The sequence below is a fragment of the Hippoglossus hippoglossus genome, chromosome 22, assembly GCF_009819705.1.
Source record: "Hippoglossus hippoglossus isolate fHipHip1 chromosome 22, fHipHip1.pri, whole genome shotgun sequence".
In the NCBI taxonomy this organism is placed as follows: domain Eukaryota; kingdom Metazoa; phylum Chordata; class Actinopteri; order Pleuronectiformes; family Pleuronectidae; genus Hippoglossus; species Hippoglossus hippoglossus.
Genome location: NC_047172.1, coordinates 5,028,501 through 5,047,843, shown reverse-complemented (window position 1 = coordinate 5,047,843; position 19,343 = coordinate 5,028,501). Strand labels below are relative to the sequence as shown.

General features: G+C 45.4%; 2 protein-coding genes across 4 annotated transcripts; both read right to left on the bottom strand.

The window, feature by feature from the left end:
• Nucleotides 1-139: 139 nt before the first annotated feature.
• On the bottom strand, nucleotides 140-6,062 carry txlnbb (taxilin beta b). 2 transcript variants are annotated; one of them, XM_034575451.1, is made up of 10 exons: nucleotides 5,887-6,062; nucleotides 3,815-4,064; nucleotides 3,382-3,473; nucleotides 3,105-3,275; nucleotides 2,100-2,294; nucleotides 1,667-1,786; nucleotides 1,493-1,567; nucleotides 1,308-1,400; nucleotides 1,076-1,171; nucleotides 140-746 (listed from the first exon to the last, which is right to left on the bottom strand). In XM_034575451.1, exons 2-10 carry the CDS (start codon nucleotides 4,047-4,049, stop codon nucleotides 213-215), a joined length of 1,611 nt encoding a protein of 536 aa, XP_034431342.1. In that variant the 5' UTR covers nucleotides 4,050-4,064; nucleotides 5,887-6,062; the 3' UTR covers nucleotides 140-212. The 2 variants fall into 2 exon arrangements, with proteins under 2 accessions (XP_034431342.1, XP_034431343.1); XM_034575452.1 differs by lacking the exon at nucleotides 5,887-6,062 and adding an exon at nucleotides 5,763-5,886.
• Nucleotides 6,063-7,310: 1,248 nt separating this feature from the next.
• On the bottom strand, nucleotides 7,311-19,086 carry hivep2b (HIVEP zinc finger 2b). 2 transcript variants are annotated; one of them, XM_034575446.1, is made up of 7 exons: nucleotides 18,726-19,086; nucleotides 12,231-16,201; nucleotides 11,526-11,683; nucleotides 11,204-11,379; nucleotides 10,668-10,766; nucleotides 9,804-10,588; nucleotides 8,979-9,389 (listed from the first exon to the last, which is right to left on the bottom strand). In XM_034575446.1, exons 2-7 carry the CDS (start codon nucleotides 16,095-16,097, stop codon nucleotides 8,979-8,981), a joined length of 5,496 nt encoding a protein of 1,831 aa, XP_034431337.1. In that variant the 5' UTR covers nucleotides 16,098-16,201; nucleotides 18,726-19,086. The 2 variants fall into 2 exon arrangements, with proteins under 2 accessions (XP_034431339.1, XP_034431337.1); XM_034575448.1 differs by lacking the exon at nucleotides 18,726-19,086 and having other exon boundaries at nucleotides 7,311-9,389; nucleotides 12,231-16,097.
• Nucleotides 19,087-19,343: the final 257 nt, after the last annotated feature.

Here is a 19,343-nt window from a genome sequence, read left to right as displayed (position 1 = left end):
GCAGCTTTATGTGTATATGCAGGACATTTCTTTACCTGTGAGTTAGAAAGACATTAAGCTGCTTAGCTGTAGTCGTCCCGTTGCAAAACATAAAAGGAAGCATCTCTTAAATCACTTGACACATCAGGATCACACACACTCAACATTAAAGCCAGCATTTTTCTTTTTATTGCCACGAATCTCGGATGAATCTGGTTTCTTTTGTCACAGCATTAATCAACTGACTCCATTTCCAAATCTCTCTGTTCCTGCTCTCCCTCCTGCCCGCCTGCCTGGAGTTGTTCGCCGCCGCTCTCCCCTCTGTGGATCTGTTCTGGCTCCTGGACGCCCTCGCAGTGTCCTTGTGATTGGCTAGCGACTGTTTCTGTGGGTATGATATGAGAGATCGTAAAAGAACTGGCGACCTCCTTCAGACGGGCCTGCTCGGCTTTCAGTTTCCCCAGTTCCTTGGTCTTCAGAGTTGGGATTGTCGGGGTCCCAGTAGGGGCAGCGGTGGCGGGGGCTTCTGTGTTCTGGACCGGGTGGTCGTCTTCCTTGTCTTTAGGGGTCTCCTTCACCTCAGGGACCTCCTTCACCTCAGGGACCTCCTCCGCCGTGGGTTTAGCAGTGTTGACGTCTGCTTGACTTGCAGCTCCCTGCACCTTCTCATAGAGACCCTTCCTCTCCTCTTGCAAAGCCCTGCACAGATTCTCCAGCTTCTGGTTCTTGTTCATGATCAGCTCAAACTCCTTCTCCTTGATGGCTTTCTGTAAAGGATCAAAACATGTTTAATGTGTTAGTAAAAGTGAGGAAGTCTTTGCTACCTTCTTCCGAACTTGGTGGACAAATACAGCACGGGTCAGGGGGCGGATACAGTAATTTCTCTAGTATTGTGAGGATGTTTTCAACATTTTCATTGATTTCTCTGAGAATAATTCATGAATCTTGAAGACCATGTCATACTTGGACTGATATCTATGAGTGTGGGTCCACATTGGACTTAAGGGGACTGTTGGGCCTGAGCAGATACGCACTCAACTGATTTCTTTCCGTAAGTCTTGCATTTGTTGCAAAGAAAACGAAAAATGCTTCTTACATCTGACACCATTTCAACGAGACTCCTGTTGCAGCCGTCAAAGCGAGTCTTCCATGACTGGCACTCCTTGTCCAGCTTTTTCATTTTCTTGGCCATCTACAACACAAAAGAAACACAATACATGATCAAAGGATCTTCTAAACATAAAAGGGCACTGCAGAGGGTAGGTATATACGGTTTGTCAGATTGTGTTTTCTTGTATGTTATCTTGAGGCTTCAAATATTCTCTTACTTTGTCCATGTCCTGCTTGAAGCCGCTGTAGACGGTGTTACTCTTTGATACCGTGCCCTGGAATTCATCAAACTTCTGGGAGTACATTTCGAGCTGGGGAGAGACGGTGAGAAAAATCATATACGCGTCTCCGGGGAGGTAGAAAAACCAGCTCATTTAGCTCGTGATGCTGTGTTACTGAATACCTGGATCTTCATATCGTTCTCTTGTGCCCTCAACGCCTTCAAATGCAATTTATACTCTGCCGCCTGTTTTACCAGCTGTGGGACGTTCCATGAAAATGAGCATTAGGAGGATTAGTATTGAAAATGTTATTAAAATGCTTCAGCACTCGACAAATCTGTCCACACAAAACCTACAAGCTCTTTTTCCAGCTTGTGCTTCTCCTCGGCCTCCTTCAGTATCAAGTTCGCCTGCGCAAGTTTGGTTTCCAGCAGCTTTTCTTTCAGGTCTCGGTGTTTGAAGACCTTCTCCAGGTTCTGGAAGACGTTCAGGAGGATTTATGAGTGGTTTTCACACAGAAAGCTCTTTCTGTTCTTTGCTTGGCTACACAGAGCTGAAATACTGTTGCTAATAAATGTAAGAATTGGGTGAAACTTGCGAATAATTCATGTGTTTGATAGTCGCCCCGAGGCCCAGATGTGTGAGGTTTGAGTCCAATTCAAGCAACGTTGGAAGCTGCTGCGAGTTTACAAGTTCAAATTCACTAATGCTTTCCTGTAACTGCCAGAGTGTTGTGTGACTGTCTCGTCTAAAACCCCAGGTCTCGTTAGTACGTGGCAGGATCCATACCGCCTCTCGCTGGTCGTACTGAGAAATGAGCCCCTTCAGTTTCTCTGCCAGGCCGCTGTTCTCCTGGCACAGCTTGGTGTTGCGGCCGCTGTGCTCCTCGATCTGGGCCTGAATGTCACTGAGCGTCCCCTGGAAGTGGGTGGTGATCTCTTTCCTCTTCAGATCGTCCTCTCTGCACCTCTGCAGGGTCTCCTCCTGTGTTTCGGGGACGGAGTTTAGTGCTAAAAACCAAACTGTGCAACATGAAGCTGCAGTTACAACATATACTTTATCAGATTTTTATGCAATCCCCAGGTGTCCATGCATTTTGACTGTTTCTTTCTAACCAATAGTGAACAGCCTGTGTTTTTTTTTCCCATCTCCAGTTTCTCAGTTAATTTATTAATTATTTCATTTTTATTTATTTCGAAGTACTAGAAAATGTATTATTTTCAAACAGTGATGAGGAAAAAATAAAATCAAACACTTAATGAATCTACATATTTGAAAGGGAGTGAGAAGAAGTACACACTTATTTAATCTCACCCCTTCTCCATTAGGCATTAATTAATATTTATCTTATACCAACTTCATATATCTATAAATATATTGTTTACCTGCGCACTATATTGTATATAATGTACAAAATATATGTAATAATAAATAAATATAACAATATAAATAATTAAAATAAGGCTCTATATATATATATATATATATATAAACAATTTCTCACAATTTCGTCTGGTTTGGCGGATTAGAAATCTTTGGCAGCACTTGTTTTCACAGTGTGAGTTGTAGTGGCAGTTTAAGAGGTAAAATCCTGACCTTTGACATCGCAGCTGACCTTTGGTGCCAGCTGATGTCACCTCCTGTCCAGCAGAACATATGCTGACAACACCCGGCACCAAAACTCAACTTAACTGCACCTGGTCATTTCAGTAGCTCAGACCCCAGGCGTGGACTTACTCTTCAGTCCGTCTGAAATACTTACTAGTACTACTGCTGCTACTAACACTGAAGTACCTTCAAGGTCTTGTTGTGCCTCTGCAGCTCTCGGCAGAGCCCCTCCAGTTTGCTGCGAGCCAGCACGGCCCGGCTGTGCTCGCTCTGCAGTTGGTCCTTCTCCTTCAGCACCTGGAGCAGCTTCTTCTGCAGAACCTTCAGCTGTTTCTGATCACTGCGATGCTCCTCCAACTACACAAGTACACACAAACGTCTATGTCCACAAGAGGGGAAGATATCTGTCCTGAATACCAGTCCTCTTTCCAGCTCTTTGCCTTTTAATTCATGGTCCACTCACCAGCTCAGCGTGCTTCTTGATGATGGCCTCCAGTTTCTGCTCTGGAGAACCCAGTTTGTTCAAACTTTGCATCAGCAGCATCGCTTCTTTCCCTGGAACAGCCACAGAAAACATTACATGTCCGTGATCATCCTAGAGCACAAGCTATCACACGCTGATTTGTAAAAAGAGATTTTCCACAAAGAGATGCAGAAATATTTGTTAGAACACTCTGTTAAAAAGGATTTTTGCTCCTGAGTCAGTTGGACAAAAGGCAAAATACTACTTTCCCTGCACATCTGTTGCAGATGGATGCACTTACATGCACAACAGCTCTGCTTACACACCTATCAGGTTCAGCACTACTCGGACTTCTGCTGACTGAGCTGAATGAAACCCACATCAGCTAAAATCAATACAACATTTTGGGTGGAGAAAGAATCAAATACAACACCTAGATTCTTGAGCATCTTCTTCTCCAGTTTCTGGTCCTTCCGTGAGTCTGTCTCCCTGATGGCTGTGACCTCCTCTGTGTCCTCTGGCTCAGCGGGAATCTCATTGGCCTGGTAGGTGCTAATGATGTCCTCCAGCTGCTGGGCCAGGTCCTCTGTCAGGTCAATGTGGGGACCCTCGGCCGGCGGCGCCGTGGGACCAGTGGGCGCGGGGACACTCTCCTGACAAGCCTCCATTTTTATGAACGAGTTCTGGGAGGGAAGGAGTTGGGAAGAGGTGATATTTCATCTCATCCTGATGTTATCTAAAGAATTATCGTCATAAAACTGACCTCTTACATGTTCTTTAACTTTTTAAAGACTTGGATCCATCATTAATTGTCCAGACTTACTTTTAATATGAATTTTGATATGACCTGCATTTGACCAAGCAGTGTTTATGAAATTACTGTAATACTGAAATACTAACATATATCAATTACTTTGACTTTTAAAGGAGTTTAGAAAATAGGAGAATAAAAAAGAATAGCAGACATTAAAAAGTAAATCATAGGTAAAATCACCACTGTAACAATGGTCTGTTCTCCATTCTCCCAGCGTCCCAGTAAACCATGACAGCGAGACAAAGAACCAACGTGTGTGTCCTTGTTACCGTAACTATGAACCCTGACACAGCTCCACTGATAACTCAATCACTTAGACACAGAAAATCTACTGTGATCAAGAAAAACTGCAGAAACATTTGCAGGTTGCAGCTTCTCAAATATTAGTGTTCACCACTTCTCTTTGTGATATATGAGAGTGAAGTGAGCAGCTACTGATCTGGCTACAGATAAACACAAGGTCACATTGGACTGTAGGATTTTAAAGCCAGTTACTGTCCAATCAATTAATTGGGACAATACTTAACACTTCAAATGTGAGTTGCAGCCCTATTGCAGATATATCAAAACGTGTGCATGCTGGATGTTGAATAATAAGTGTCCTCAGGGCAGAAAGGACAAAGAGAGCAGTGACGGGTTGATTTCTCTGCAGTGAAACGTTCCACTCAGTTTGTAGAAATCATCAAAACCTCAGCGCCTTCACACTTGTTTCTATCTCCATCAGCCTCATTAATCCTTTTAATGAGATTCAAATTTATGTAATTTGCTGAAAAATGTATTTTTCTTCCACTGGTGAAAATGTGAAGCTCCTCTAGTTAATGGACGAGTTCTGGTATAAGATTCACAAGAGTCCATTAAATGACTTAGTTTCTCAGTGTTAACCTCAGATTAATAAAACACCTCTTCCCTCGGGGTTATCACCACAGTGGCTTTGAGCAAGGCACTAAAACCTGCTGTATACGCAGTGGGAAATATATAAATGCAGCTTCCACACTTTGGGAAAGTGATAAAACACCTTTGATTGAAATAACAAAGCTTGCTAGTGTAGCCACAGCGATATGAAGCGACACTGTGCCTGCACTTGCGTCGGTCTTGTGTTGTACAGGCTCACAGCCAGAGCCTGTTTACGTGCATAAAATTAGTGCAGCCTTCAAACTGCCTGTGCTTTCACAAGCAGAGCACATGGCACCTGTTCCAGGCCCCACGGGCTATTTTAAGAACTTCTTAATATGGGCAAGTTATTTATTTATTTCTAATCCACTCTTATTGATGTCAATGTCAGACAGTGTGTGTACAAAAGTTGCTTCTATAAAAAAAACCATCAATGTGACACAAGCATCCCCATCTACTGTATATTCAATATTTTAAGAGGGAGGCAGGGATCCGAGTGGAAATTCAACTAAAAATAAACGTCTGTAAGGAAAAGCAGTATTGATTTCTTCGCTGTCCAAGGAAACAACAGTATTATAAATGAAGCGTCTTCCCTTAAACGAAATAAATCTCGGTACACAAAGGACACAGGCAAGTCTCAATAAATCCAACGTCTCCTCATCTTAAATTAACCTACCAAAGTCCTCAGATTCACACAAAGATTAAAGGTTAAGAAGAGCGGTTTAAAAGACAGGATGCAGAGTTATTTTGATGTTAAATGTCCCTGAAGAAGCAGGCTGACGAGCAAACGGGGTTCTTACCAGGACCAAGGGCCAGTGGGGGAAGTGGAAGAGTGTCGAGGGGCTCGGCCAGGGCTGCCACCACAGATACAACAGCTGTGATACGACCACCTCAAAATAAATCAGAGGAGCACAGCTCAACTCTGAGCAGAGAGAGGGAGGACAGAGACATGCAGCGCCTCTGTCTCTGTCCAGGACACCCACAGAAAACCCTTCATAGACCTCCTCTGGTTGTTATCATGCAGGGAATTTACCCACGTGGCCGCTGAGTGACTGCTTCATCACTTCAACCTTTTTTCTGTGCAGATCTCAATCAGCCATTTTATGTGACACCTCTGCTGCTTTAAACCAACACGGCGCAGGTTTTTATTTTAAGCCGGGATGCTGTTAAAAGCCGTATAATTATTTTAACAAATGGGGCCCGACAGGCCCAGTCGCTGAGCAGGAGAACTATCCGTGATTGGCCAGAATTAGAACAGACCCCCTCCCCAGCTCTGAGAAGAGTGTCAGCGCTGAGCTACTGCAACTGGAAGATCACAGTCATTTCCTCGCTCAACACAGGCAGCGTTAACTCACAGCTCCGTTCTGTATGAGGTGTAACACGCAGCGGTGGAGATGATGCTTGATTTAATGCGGTAAAATAAAAAAAGATGGGTGAATATTATCCACAAGGTGAGAACTATTTTTGGAAGCATTTTTCTCGTGCCGTGTTATGACTGCAGTGATCATTCTTCACCAGAGGATGTCACTGGTCGGAGTGGCTACAATTATTCACCCTGGAGGTTGTTTTTTATTTCCACACACTCCCCCCCCCCCCCCCCCCCCAAGATAAACTGTGAATGATTTCATCTGAAACGCTCAATCGTGAATTGTGCAGGTGGGAAGATATAAAAAACAGGAAATAAGCTGCGACACACATCCTTGGGTTAGAAGTTTGTTCTTTTAAAACAATTTTTGAATTTAATCTGAAAAAGTAGAGCACCAAACAATAAATTCCCCAATAAAAGCATAAAAGAGGCACTCCGTCCTGACTAACCACTTTTGATGCAAATAGCTGAACAACGCATTGGCTACTGAGGATTTTTTTTTTTCTCTCCCTCAAAAAAAACCTTAGCTGAGAGGTCAAATGATTTGTCCTCTGTGTGTTTTACAGGAAATTTCATATACATGAGAGGCACAATGCAGTTCAGTAAATATGAATACACAACAAAAACAAAACACAATCTGAGTACATGTGTATGCAAAAGCAAAGAAAAGGCTTCACTTTCCCTTCACATTTTATGAGCATTCTGCACCGTTACCACAACAAACAAAAATTACATGACCGTGAAATCAAAAGCTACGTACATCTCCAGAAAAGGGAAACACAAAATTAAAGCAGTGCACCTTGTAAATGTCTTTTTTTTTTTATGTAAACATGAGTGAACAGAGTGTTTTCAGTCACGTGACCACTCGAAGATGTGAACACACTCGTTTCTTTCTTAAAGATGAGACGCACGGTGTTGGCGATCAACACTGTGACACGCTTGCCCTCATTAAACCTTCTGATATATGTCAACTGCAGACATTTTACCTCTTAAAGAGATATAAACAATCCACGTAAAAAGTTTTCATAATTCAACACTGCAAAAATAGTTTAAATCATAAAAATACACGTATATATACAGAGAAGAAGTAATGCATAAGGTGAATGATTACTTACATTTTTTAGCTGAAGCACAGTAATATGCCACCAACTCACGATGTCAACATCATTACTTTAGTTTTTCTTACAGTAAGTGATATCCATTTATCCAGTTACACTTGAAATGCAAGAAAACGTACGACTGACGGATCATCGCAGCCCCTTGAACTCGTGTTCCACACAATGAGAAACGTGAAAAACACCTGGAATGTTTCATAAAACCACACGAGAATGCAACACGGTTTTTTTTTTTTTACTCCCCGGTTCAACATCAAACATGAACGGATCAAAGTGCATCATCAAAATCAAAACTCATAAAATGCTTATGGTCGTAGAAGAGAGACAAAAGCTGTCTGTTTAATCAAAGCAAAGACATGAGATCAAAAGCAAATGCCAACTGCATAACTGCTGCATAAGTACAGATATACCATATAAATAGTAGTCAAATATTTACCAGTATTAATAAGTGCTTACGTTCTAATATATAAATACATCTTACAGTATTCATAATTACATATTAACTTCCTCTATTTTTGTGCAATAGCAAATACCATGCATTTTACCAAGATATAAATCACAACATTAAGAAAAATGCAACATAAGAAATAGATTTTTTTTCTTTTTAAAGATTATCTCACATAAATCAAGCTGCATCCGTCTGTCAGCTGAGCCGACAGAACAAAAAACTGAAAGCTCTCCTTTGGGCGATCGCTCGCTGAATAACGTACCTCGGCTTTTTTACCGTGTACTCGACAACCTTCTGATAAAGAAACGACGAAAAGCAAAAAAAGGCACAGACCCTTGCTGCTCGATTAGAAGCACCAAACTGCACATGAAGCGTCTACTTAAAATTTGGTCAGACTGTTTCATAATACACGTACTTCCCCCCCCTTATAAATAGTCTTAATTTACTGCACTACTGCATCACACCTCGATATGATTACATTAAACAACAGTCTATTTTCAAAGTACACATACAGTAAAATACACTGTTTGTATGCATCTAAGGAGTATATGTTAAGTACATTTGTACAGAATCCATAAATATAATTTATGTGCAATTGTACGCAAACTACTATGTCAAACAAAAGGCATATTAGCATAATATCTTTCCATATTGCACCTGCACCCAATAGTGATTCTCCACCTCGCAAAAACCTCCTGCCGCTCGTCCAGTCGTTTCAGAGTCTCTGAAGAGAAGAGCGCACCAGACAGGACGGGTTCCTTCTGCTCTGTGAAGGCTAGATCTCCACTCAGATTAAAAAGGAGCGCTCTGGGGTATGTGCAAGACCAGAGGAAGTGTCATTATATTGCCTCTAATGGGATAAAGATGAGGTTATGTGCATAAAGGGCTGAGCACGACAAGGTTGCAGGTGTAGCAGGGGGGTGTCTGATCTTGGGTAAGATCGGGGAAACAGAAAACAGGTTCTTAGTGAGGGTCTTCTGTGGTAATCTTCAGCGAGGCGATGGCTTTCAAACAGGTTTGTACGTTCTCCTCCTGTCTGGTGTCGCTGCCGCCAGGGTTCAGGCTCTCCTCCTGGTGGGAGGGGAGCTGGTTCTGGCCGCCGAAGTCCTCTCCTCCTGTCTCGGGCTCGTGGACAGATCCCTCTCTGCTGCTGCAACGCTGGCTCTCGCTGCTCTGTGGGCTCGGCGCCGAGGAGGAGGTGACATCAGTGCTGGACGAGGACGGGGACTGTAACATCTGGAGCGCTCCGACAGCAACCACGGGGAGCAAACTGTGGACCTGCTGCTGCGAGTGCAAAGGGAGGTGGCTGAGGATGTTCTGGTGATGAGAACTGGCAGCGCCGGGCAGAGTCGAAGCCAAGCTGCCTCTTTGATCCTGAAATGACACATTGGCAGCGTTAGGAGCAGTTGTAGCGGAGCCAAGATCAGTTCTCCTGAAAATGCATCTCAGTTGGAACACACAGAAATGTGAGAATGAAATGTAAAGCACTCAAAAATATTAGCTATAAACTTCCTCCACAACAGAATCATCTTCGAACCCATTTTGATAAAGTTTCTAGGTATCGCACCGTCAACTCACCTTTACTCTAGTGCTACGATGATGTAATATTTGTTGTTTGGATTGAAACATCTCGTCTCATATGCCATCTGCTATTATCTATATCACTTACACCAAGCTGACATTGAGCGAAAGGCGGGGAACACCCTTGACAACAATAACGCCCTCCTCCAATTTATTTAGTTTTCTTTGGCAGTGGTTTAGTTTAACTTAACACATCGTGCTACGTACCATTTCCATTTCAAAGGCTCCTTGTTGTTGAGCCATCTCCATCTTTGCTTGGTGTCTGGTTTTATCACAGCTGCCTTTGTGTTGGTGCGAACCTCTACGCGGTGAAACGGCTCTCAGCACAACCCTCTGTCGGCCCCTGATCGAGGAGTCTCGCTTTCCAGTCAGCTCTGATCCAGGAGACATGGGTCGCTCGATACAGGCCGGGGAGAGATGCTGAATGGGCGTGAAGCTGGGTGAGCTGGGCCTCAGCGGGGAAGTATCCCATCTTGGCGAGGAGCGACCTCGCGGGGAGAGCTCTCGCCTTGGGGATGGGTAACGCAGGCGAGAAGGCGAGGGCTCCCTGATGGGAGACTCCCAGCCCGGAGAGAGCAGACAGGAGGAGTAAGGGTCAAACAGGAAGCTGGCGTGGTCTGGAGACAGCATGGTCAAAGAGTCTTCATCCACAGACTTCTCTCTGTGGTCGCTGGCGAGGACAGGTCGCTGGTCGGAGTCTGTCCATCTGCCAGAGGGCTGTTGGCGGACGTCGGTGCCGGGCAGAGAGCTGAGGGAGCAGCCGTGGATAGCAGCGGTGGCTGTAACTGACAGAGAAGTAACTCCACAGGGCTGAGGACTGGTACTTCTTGAGCACAACTTTGGAGTGGAGTCGCCTTCGTAATCATCATCATCGTCGTCATCGTCGTCGATTTCATCAGCTTCTTCGTCCATGCCGTCCGACTCCTCCGCGTCTGAGAACTGATGTTTGGCCATGACCACCTCTGTCTTTGACTCTTGTTGGATGTCGTCAACTTTAAAAGACAAGGGCACAAGTTTAGTTTGATTTGTTGTGGTATAATAAGTGCACATGTATGTGTGCAAGTATCTTACCTTGTTCCTGCATCTCTGCCTCATCCATCGTCACTGACACGCCCAGCTCGAGACATTTCTTCATGTGCGCCTTTGACTTCATATGTTTAGTCAGGTTTCCTGTCAAAGGATAAAATAAGTACGAGGTAAGGCTTTGGGTTTTTGGTAATTACCAATTTTCAAAAAAGGAAAAAAAACTTGACCTTTTAAAAGGAGCAGATTTGTGCAGAAAAACATATTTTTTTTATGTCCCTACACAACCAAAAATAGCTTTTTCTACCACAAGAGGACACTGGTTAGTGTCATGAAGACGGAGCCAACTCCCAGCAACAGAAAGGAAAAAGGAAAATGAGGAGACAGTGCAGCTGAGTTGCTGATTTTGCAGGATGGTGTAGTACCTCTAAATAGCTGCGTTTCTGCTGCTGCTGCAGAAAGTATTTTTAAATTCTACTGATCATTTATTTGTTTTTACAGATTTTCACTCAAGTCACAAAATGCTGAAAACATTCAATTTCCCTTCATACAAACTGAAAATGAATTTGTTGTTAATTCAGTACCTTTAGTTTTAAAAGCGAAGTTGCAAACCCGGCAGATGTACGGTCGCACGTCCGTGTGGGTCCTTATGTGTTTTTTCAGCATGCTGGGCTTCTTGCAGCGAATACCACACTCCTCACAGATGTATTTTCCCCGGCCTCGACCTCTGACATACACATAGTCCTCACTGGACTTGTACCTGAAAAGTAGAGACAGTTTCCATTTTAATCAACAAAAAAAACATGAAATAAAGCAGGCTTGAAAAGGTTTGCCTGCTACCGTAATATAGCTGCTGTATATGCTGTCGGCAGAAATGACAATCACTATGCTAATCTCCTCACTGACCCTCCCTCGAAGATCTTAATGCGTGTTGGCACTGTTTGGGTCGTGGAGGCCTCCCTCTCTTTCCACTCCTCCTTGGCAGTTTTCACTCTGCAGCTAATGTCTTTCACCTTCTTCCCGTAGCCGATGTCCACCTCTTTGGGCTCCGGTTTCCTCTGCAGCTGAATCGGATGAACAAACATTTTGTTAACGTCCTTTCTAAGTGGACACCGTATTGACAGCGTAACGCGATGCTTTCTAGATTGTGTGTCACGCGTGGTGTTACACAGCCTGTTGTGCAAACACGCATTATGCTGCTGCAGGGGGAAAAAACACGCAGTACAACTTTGTAAGAGTTTTGCCAGCCTGGAAGCTGTGACATCACAACCAACAATGGGGTAAATGCTCTTTTCAGTCACTTGCCAACGGTAAATGACTGAGTGTGCAGTTTGCCAAATTCTGGATAATAGGGCACTTCAAACTTTCTCCATTTTCAACAGCTACATCTCACTGGTATGTTGCTAAGGTAGAGAGACGACCTTTGCAGCTTAAATGTAGGTGTTTGCTCTATAAATAGATCTCCTTTATCGGCAATGTTGACAATATCAATCCCAACTAGTTATGTTGCAAATAGGCTTTTGCTCCTGAGGTCCAGAGCAAATTGCTTTTTGAACGTTTTACAGCTGTGATATGTTTAGAGACGATGCAAAGACGGGATCATTTTCTCACCTGTTCCATGCTCTGCCTCCACAGGATGAGCGATGACACCAGTTTCCCGGTCCCCGGCTGACACATGGCGGCCACGGTGTATATAACCTTGTCTCCCCTCTGTTTGGACCGGAGCAGTGCCAGAGCGGCGCTGGTGCTCACTTCCAGAGGATTTGGGTTGTGGGAACTCACACACCAGGAGGTGTACACAGAGAACAAAGGGGAGTTGCTGTGCGAGCAGCTCGGCTTGGTGTAGTTGAGGAAACACCAGCTCACACCTGTCGTCGTGCGAAGACTTGGAAACTGAGATAACAGTCTTGATGGCTCGGCGTCCGAGGTCAGGATGTCTTGACTGGTAGCCAGCTGTGCCACCATATCCATCTGCATTCGTTTCTCCATGCTAATGCCTTTTCCTTCTCTGACTGATATCACAGAGAAAGGAGGAGAGCTGCTTTCCAGGGAGCTGCTTTCCATAGCTGACTCGGCACCGTGATCAGTGGCCTCTGTGGCTTTCTGCTGAAGCGTGATAAATTTACTCCTATTTAAATCAGGTGTGCATGCACCCTGCATCTCTGACCTATGACCCTTCTCTTCGCTCAAATTACATTTTCCCAACTCCACAGCACTCAGCTCCTCTACAATCTGCCCAAACATTCTTTCCTCTTTCACGCGCTTTTGCTGCTTGACCTCCATGAAGAGGTCGAGGCTGCTGGCAGGGGATAGCATCCGTTTGTTTGCACCACCGCTGGAGGCATTAGTGGTTGAGATAGTTCTGGAAGTCAGAGAGAGTGGGATGCCCGTCTTGAGTTTAGCTGAGGACAAATCAAGGGCTTCGACACTGAGTGTGTGTACAGAGGGTGGTTTGGTCTGAGCTGATACATTATGAGAATCAAGAAATCCAGGCAAACGTAAAGTTTGATGCTGAGAGGTGACTGTAGTACAGCTAACACTGTCGTATTGATTGTCAAAAATCTGTGATACTGAGGTGTATGTGATGCTGCCGTAGGATGGCACATGGGTCTGTATTCGTACGGGAACTAACAGGCTTGGATGTGACAGCTGGGGAAATGTATTCCCTGTGGAAAATATTGGCAAAGTCTGCGGCAGAGCAGTAAGTGCCGTGAATGGAGGGGAAGTGCTGCTGAGGTACTGTGGAAACACTTGTGATGGGACTTGTGTTACTTCACTGTCCATATTCAGCGACTCCTGTCGCACCAAGTTGCCCCTCCTTCTCTCATTCAGAGCAGAGTGGCCAGCGCTGATGTCCACGTGTCTAACTTTGGATGTTGGAGAAAGACTGCCATAGTCAAATGATATGCTGCGTACCTCTGGGAACTCCTTGCGCAAGTTACACGGCGCCTGCTCCGAGGAGGAGCGTCTCATTTCATGTTGTTGACGCTGGGTGAGCACAGAGAGGGAGTGCCCACTCCCTGGCACTGCTAAGAGCTCTAGTGGTTTGCCAAATTCATCCTGCCTGGCTGGAGAGAGGGACTTTAAGCTCTCCTCCCTGTCAAAGGAGAAGGTGGAGCTGTATGATAAGTTGCTGTCTTGGCTCGGACTGCGGGAGAGACTGGTGCAGGCGGACTCAAAGCTAGATTCACCAGAGGAGTGCTCGATATCAGCGAGGCGTAGACGTTTCTTCTTTGGAGGGAGTTTTTCCGGAGGGAATTGTGCTAAAGTTTCACTCCTCTGAGGCCATTGAAACTCCTCCACGTGCTTCTCTGGCTCCTTCACCTGCACCTCTGGAGCCTTTTCTGGACTGTCAGGCTCCACAGTGACCCTGATCTCTGGGACTTGTATGTTGGGCTGTCTCACAAGTTTGGGGCCCATTTGAAATGACTGCCGTAGTCGACTGTCACTCCGTTCCATTTCATATGATTCACTTGCCTCCATAGCTTGAAATAAAGAAATACTCTCCTGCCTCTGCCCGTGATACTTGTAGGATTCTGACTGTTCCGAGTGAGGCCTGTTTATGGAGTTTGTGTGCTGAATAACTGAAATCACATTCCCTAAGGTTTTTCGACCAGAAATTTCCGGGCTCACTGATATGTCCATGTCACACCTCTCAATTTGTGTGAGCACACTTGAAGAATGTCCTTTCCCTAAAGCCAAAATGCCCAGAGCAGCTTGTTTTGAATCATAGTCCTTGCTTGAATCAAACATTTCCTCACACTCTTCATGATGGCCCTCGTACTGAACGGACAACTCCTCCTCCTCCCGCTTCTCTTTCCGACGCTTCCGTGTTGCCAGTTCCATTGCATGTCTCTGATGGCTCATATTAGACGCCATCGAGGGGTAATTTTCCATTTCCATTCCTGAGGCTGATATGCCACACTCACCCATTTTTCCATGGCTGTCAGCATCTGCATGCCCGTCATGTGCGGTGACTTCGAAAGCAGCTTGCCGCCTGAGTCTCCTCATGCCCCCGGTGCTTGTTCGCTCATCAAACGAATGGCTGCCTCTGAGGGATTGAGGCATCGTCAGACACACGGCTGAGGACGCTGGCATTGAGTTGCTTCTGATCAGAGGCCCCATATCAGAGTCTGACTGGGGTTCTTTCACCTCATCCCTTGTGAATGACTTGGTGTTTATTTTGATCGACTCCACGGTGTCTTTCTCCTGGGTGAAAACACGGGAAACACCTTTTTCCGAGCGCTTCCTGGTGTATTCACTCGAGTCTGTGCTGCAGACCGTCGTCTGCTTAGGGCTCGGCCTGTAGCACTTTCCAAACATGATTTCTTGATAGGACTTAGCGTTGGTGTTGGGCGGACCAGTCTGGTGCTCAGAACTTTCGGAGCGAGAGAAGTAGCCGGAGTCCGTGCTGCCCTTGCTGGACTGACTTGGAAGGGACAGATTGTGGTCCGAGTCGCTGCTTCTTTTTTCAGACAGCCGAAGTGCAAGCCTCTGTTTGATTGTGCAAGATTGAATTGCACGGCTAGCCTCGGAAGCGGCACAAGGTGCATTGATTTCTTGAGGCTGGGATGAACCATCTTGGGCTGACATCGAAGTGGCTCCCTTTTTCTGAGCAATGAGATTCAGTACTTTTACAGCAGTGTTATCCGATCCCTCCACTGGAGAGTCCAGCAGCAGCAGCGGGTCGTTAAGAGTGTCCTCGTCCGTGTCCGTGCTTTGCTCAGCATCAGAGAATAATTCTCCTTCCCCTTCAAAAGACCCCTGGTCCGTGTTGGCATTGTAAGAACCAAGTTCTGAGAATGGCACTGTTCCAGCTTTGACAGCGTGAGCGTGGGACTTTCTGTGTTTATATAAATTACTTTTGGTTTTAAAGGAGAATCCACAGGGGACACAGGGATAGGGCCGTTCCCCAGTGTGTGAGCGAATATGTTTCTTAAGCACGCTGGGTTTGGCACATGCTCTTCCGCAGTAATCACATACATACTTCCCAGGCTTTTGTGGTTTCTGATCCACCTTACACACAGGTTCCACCTTGTCCGACAGCTCATCCATCTCTGAATGCGAACACTGTTGTTGGAGTTCAAGTGAACCGGAGGATTTCCTGTGAGATGTGGGTCCCGCAGACTGTGCAGAAGCCAAGTGGCCGGCAGCTTTCTGTCTGCCAGAGGGAAATTGTTTTGTGGACTGTACTGGATATGAAGACACCTCATAGTCTGGATGGCTTGTGGACTGGGCGGACTGGGAGGGCTGATCTTCTAATTGTAGTAATTTCCCTGAGTCAGATACTTCTTTGAAACCACATGTGTCTTGGCTCTGAGCTTCTTCCAGTTGTTGGTGCCACCCCTTGCCTTCCAGTTCCCCTGATGGACTCCCCCCAGTCTGTGCAGCCTCCGATGTGCATTTTGTCTGTGCAATGTTTCTGTCCTGACCCTCTGTGGGGCTGTTCACCCCTGCAGTAGTTTCAAGTGACTCCATGAATCCAATGTCACTTTCTTTGGGATCGATCTTCAAGGACAATATCTGTTATGTAACTGCAGTGAAATTAACATGCGTGTGGATTGATTGCAGGGAAGGGTCATCTGAAAGAAATAAGACAGAGTTCAAAATTAGACAATTTGAGCTGCAATAATATACATCATAGAGTCACAGATTAAAACTGAAGGTTGATGAGTGGAACAAAAATCTGAGTTCAAATCCACTCCTTGAGACTGAGAACTTTTCAAGGCTGTTTCCCAAAAGTCCCCCTAATAAAACTGGAGTGTAAAATTCATAATGAGCTCCATCGCAGCAGGAATGGAAAAAAAGTCTCTTTATCAGCTTATAAAAAAAGCCAAAGGTCAGATACCCCAATGGTGCTGAAGCCCTGTGGACACACCTAGGTGTACGTGCCTATATGGTAAAGTACACGCAAATACTGTAGTTTTTGCATCATCATTGATGTCTGTATGTGTGTACGTCTATTTTCAGGGTGGTGGTTTGTGCCAGAGCTGAATGGAAAAAATCATTTAATTGTCTCAGCTCCATTTTCTTCAAGTTCAAAAATCGATTCCTGTTTTTTAAATATGAAATGTCACTACTATAGTAAAAATATCTGTTAATGAGTTAAATGATAATAATGCACCATAGGGGGCATAACTATCGATATACTGTATTTTGCATTGTAGCTGCACACACTTAGAAAACAAACTAAACCACCCATTTACTTCGTTTTATATCCAACTCTGACTCAGTTCCTGTCAACGAGTTTCTGTCAAGACAAGACTCCAGCATGAAACGGTGCCACATGCCACAGCATTTAGAGCCAAGGCTGACGCGCAACACTCATCCCTAGATGGATCTTTTCACAGTATCAGAAAGGAAAAAAAATCCAAGCTCCACTACAGGTCTGCTTGCCAAATGAAAAGAGAATCATCTGCCCACATAAAATACTTGAAACTGGAGAAGATAGGAGGAGAAAGTCAGAAAAGACATGAGTGTGGTGTGTGTGTTGCATGCCAGCGCACACAGTTGACACTGTTAGAGTGTGGGCAATGAAGTATGACAAGTCTTCCTACTCGTCCGATGTGATATAAATACCCAAATATTCCTTCACTGTATCCGCAACTGTTCATCATTTGCGACAATTCATTCAAACCCTTTAACTTGTGGCGGTGTTATCGTCTCCACGCTGAGCTGCACAGGCATTTACTGTACATACTGTATGTAAACACCCCCGGACCTCAGCCGGTAGCATCGCCGCGCCTGTGGTAAAAGTGAATTGGTCTTGCCACTGTACTCTGGTTTCATAGCAGGGGGACGAGTCTCTGAGGGCACGTCGTTTCCATCTTCTCAGTATCAAATACTGTGTCCTCCCTAACGAGGTTATGTAAGATTATCTGGTTCAAACCCTCTGAGTTCCCCTTAATTAGGACATCCTCCGACTCTCTTTCTCTCACTCTCTCTTTTTTCTCTTTGTTAGCACGCCACACGCTCCTCAGGCAGAGACCAGAGGATGTGAATCCAAGGTGACTCGAGATGCAGAGGGATGCGTGAAAGCAGCAGTAAGGATAATCTCCCATAAAAATATTTTTTTTCGTGATTGCCCACTCCCTCTTTCGACTGTTTACGGCTCAGTAGCTCTGCTTGCAGGCTGATTTGAGGACTTCTTCCAGAGCGGAGGAGACAAAAAAATAATGCAGGCTTACAGTAGGAATGATGGGGAGAGGGCTGTGTCGGGGCTGGAAGGATCCATGTTTTTACAGGAAGGTTTACAGAGGTAAACTAAGTGGGGTGCCTGGGGGGGTAACAACATTCAGAGGCCTGGTAGGGAGCTCCCTTTCAAGGTCGGTCTGACCTCATTGCTTAGTTTCCATCCTCTGTGAGCCATGAGAGGAGGGAAGGGGGGATATGGGTGCAGAGTGAGAGCGAGATAAGACCCTCAGAAACAATGCATACCTTTGAAAAGCGTGAGCAACACGAGCCGACGTATTCAGAGTCTCGCGGACGAGTCTCTCTGCAGATCCAGACTTTTTTGTGTAAAGACTGTACCAGTAAAACCCTTTCACTGCAAACGGCTCTGGCTCCGGGTAACAAGCACTGACCCAAACGAAAATATATGACACGGCAGCAATGACGTGCAACAACAGGAGGCAGGTGGGCGGCAGTAGGTGTGTTTGGGGACAATTGTGGGCAGACTGTGGTACAGTATGTCCGCATGGATGGAGAAATGACTGTATGGAGACATTTATGTGAACAGGCTGCATCGGTGGGGCACATCCCCGACTGGTTTACACACGAGAGATGACAATGAGCAGAAAAATGCTGGCTGTGGAGAGCTGCTGCATTACATCATTAGAGGCTAAGTTGGCCATTAAAGGGAACAGGCATGTAGCCTCACGCTGACAACAAATCCATAAATATCATATGGAGATGACCGGCTTCACAGAGGCTGGATGGTAAAGACCCTCTGTGGTTCACCAGGAGCAGCACAGCACATAGCATGCACAATCAGTCGGCTGCTCTCACTGGGAGCAGAATGACATAAAGCACACGGTCTGATGGGAAAAACGCCTCGGCTCATACAGCAGCTGACATTCAGACATCAAATATAATCCTCACACAAACCTGGCATTTGAATCGTCCCTGTCCCATATCGACGGTCACATGTGACATTCCTCATGCCGTGTACTCCGTTTCTCCATTCTCCTCATGTCCGGCTGACAATAATGAAATAGATCAGCGAGGTAAAGTCCCATCAGTCATGAAGCTGCTGGCTGACTGGGTGTACATTAGAAGATCTATTGATGCGAGCTAGTCACCAGAGAAAATACCCAACCGTGACGTGCGGACCCAGGCACAAAAATAGCAAAGGGGCCCTGGGAGGGATTACACAACAGCCCACGTTTAAGGACGCTTTTCCTCTCTCACTGTGTTTCAAAGCACAGCAGCAGCTGCCTCGCTCTACACACAGTGCGGATGTCATGATGTAAAGAGCTAAGCATCACCTTTCTGGATTCAGTCCTTTTTATTATTTTAGCCACGAATTGTGTGATCTGGGGGAAGACACAAAGGTACACATGCTCATTAACTATTATTATTATCTGTTGGACGGTGTGTGTGTGTGTGAATGTATGCAAGAGCAGAGGAGGATTTGCAGAAGTTACTAAACGCTTTGAAAGACACTAATCACATGGTGCGGCCGCCCTGAATGTACATTTCTGACAGCATGCTCCCATTCAGCGC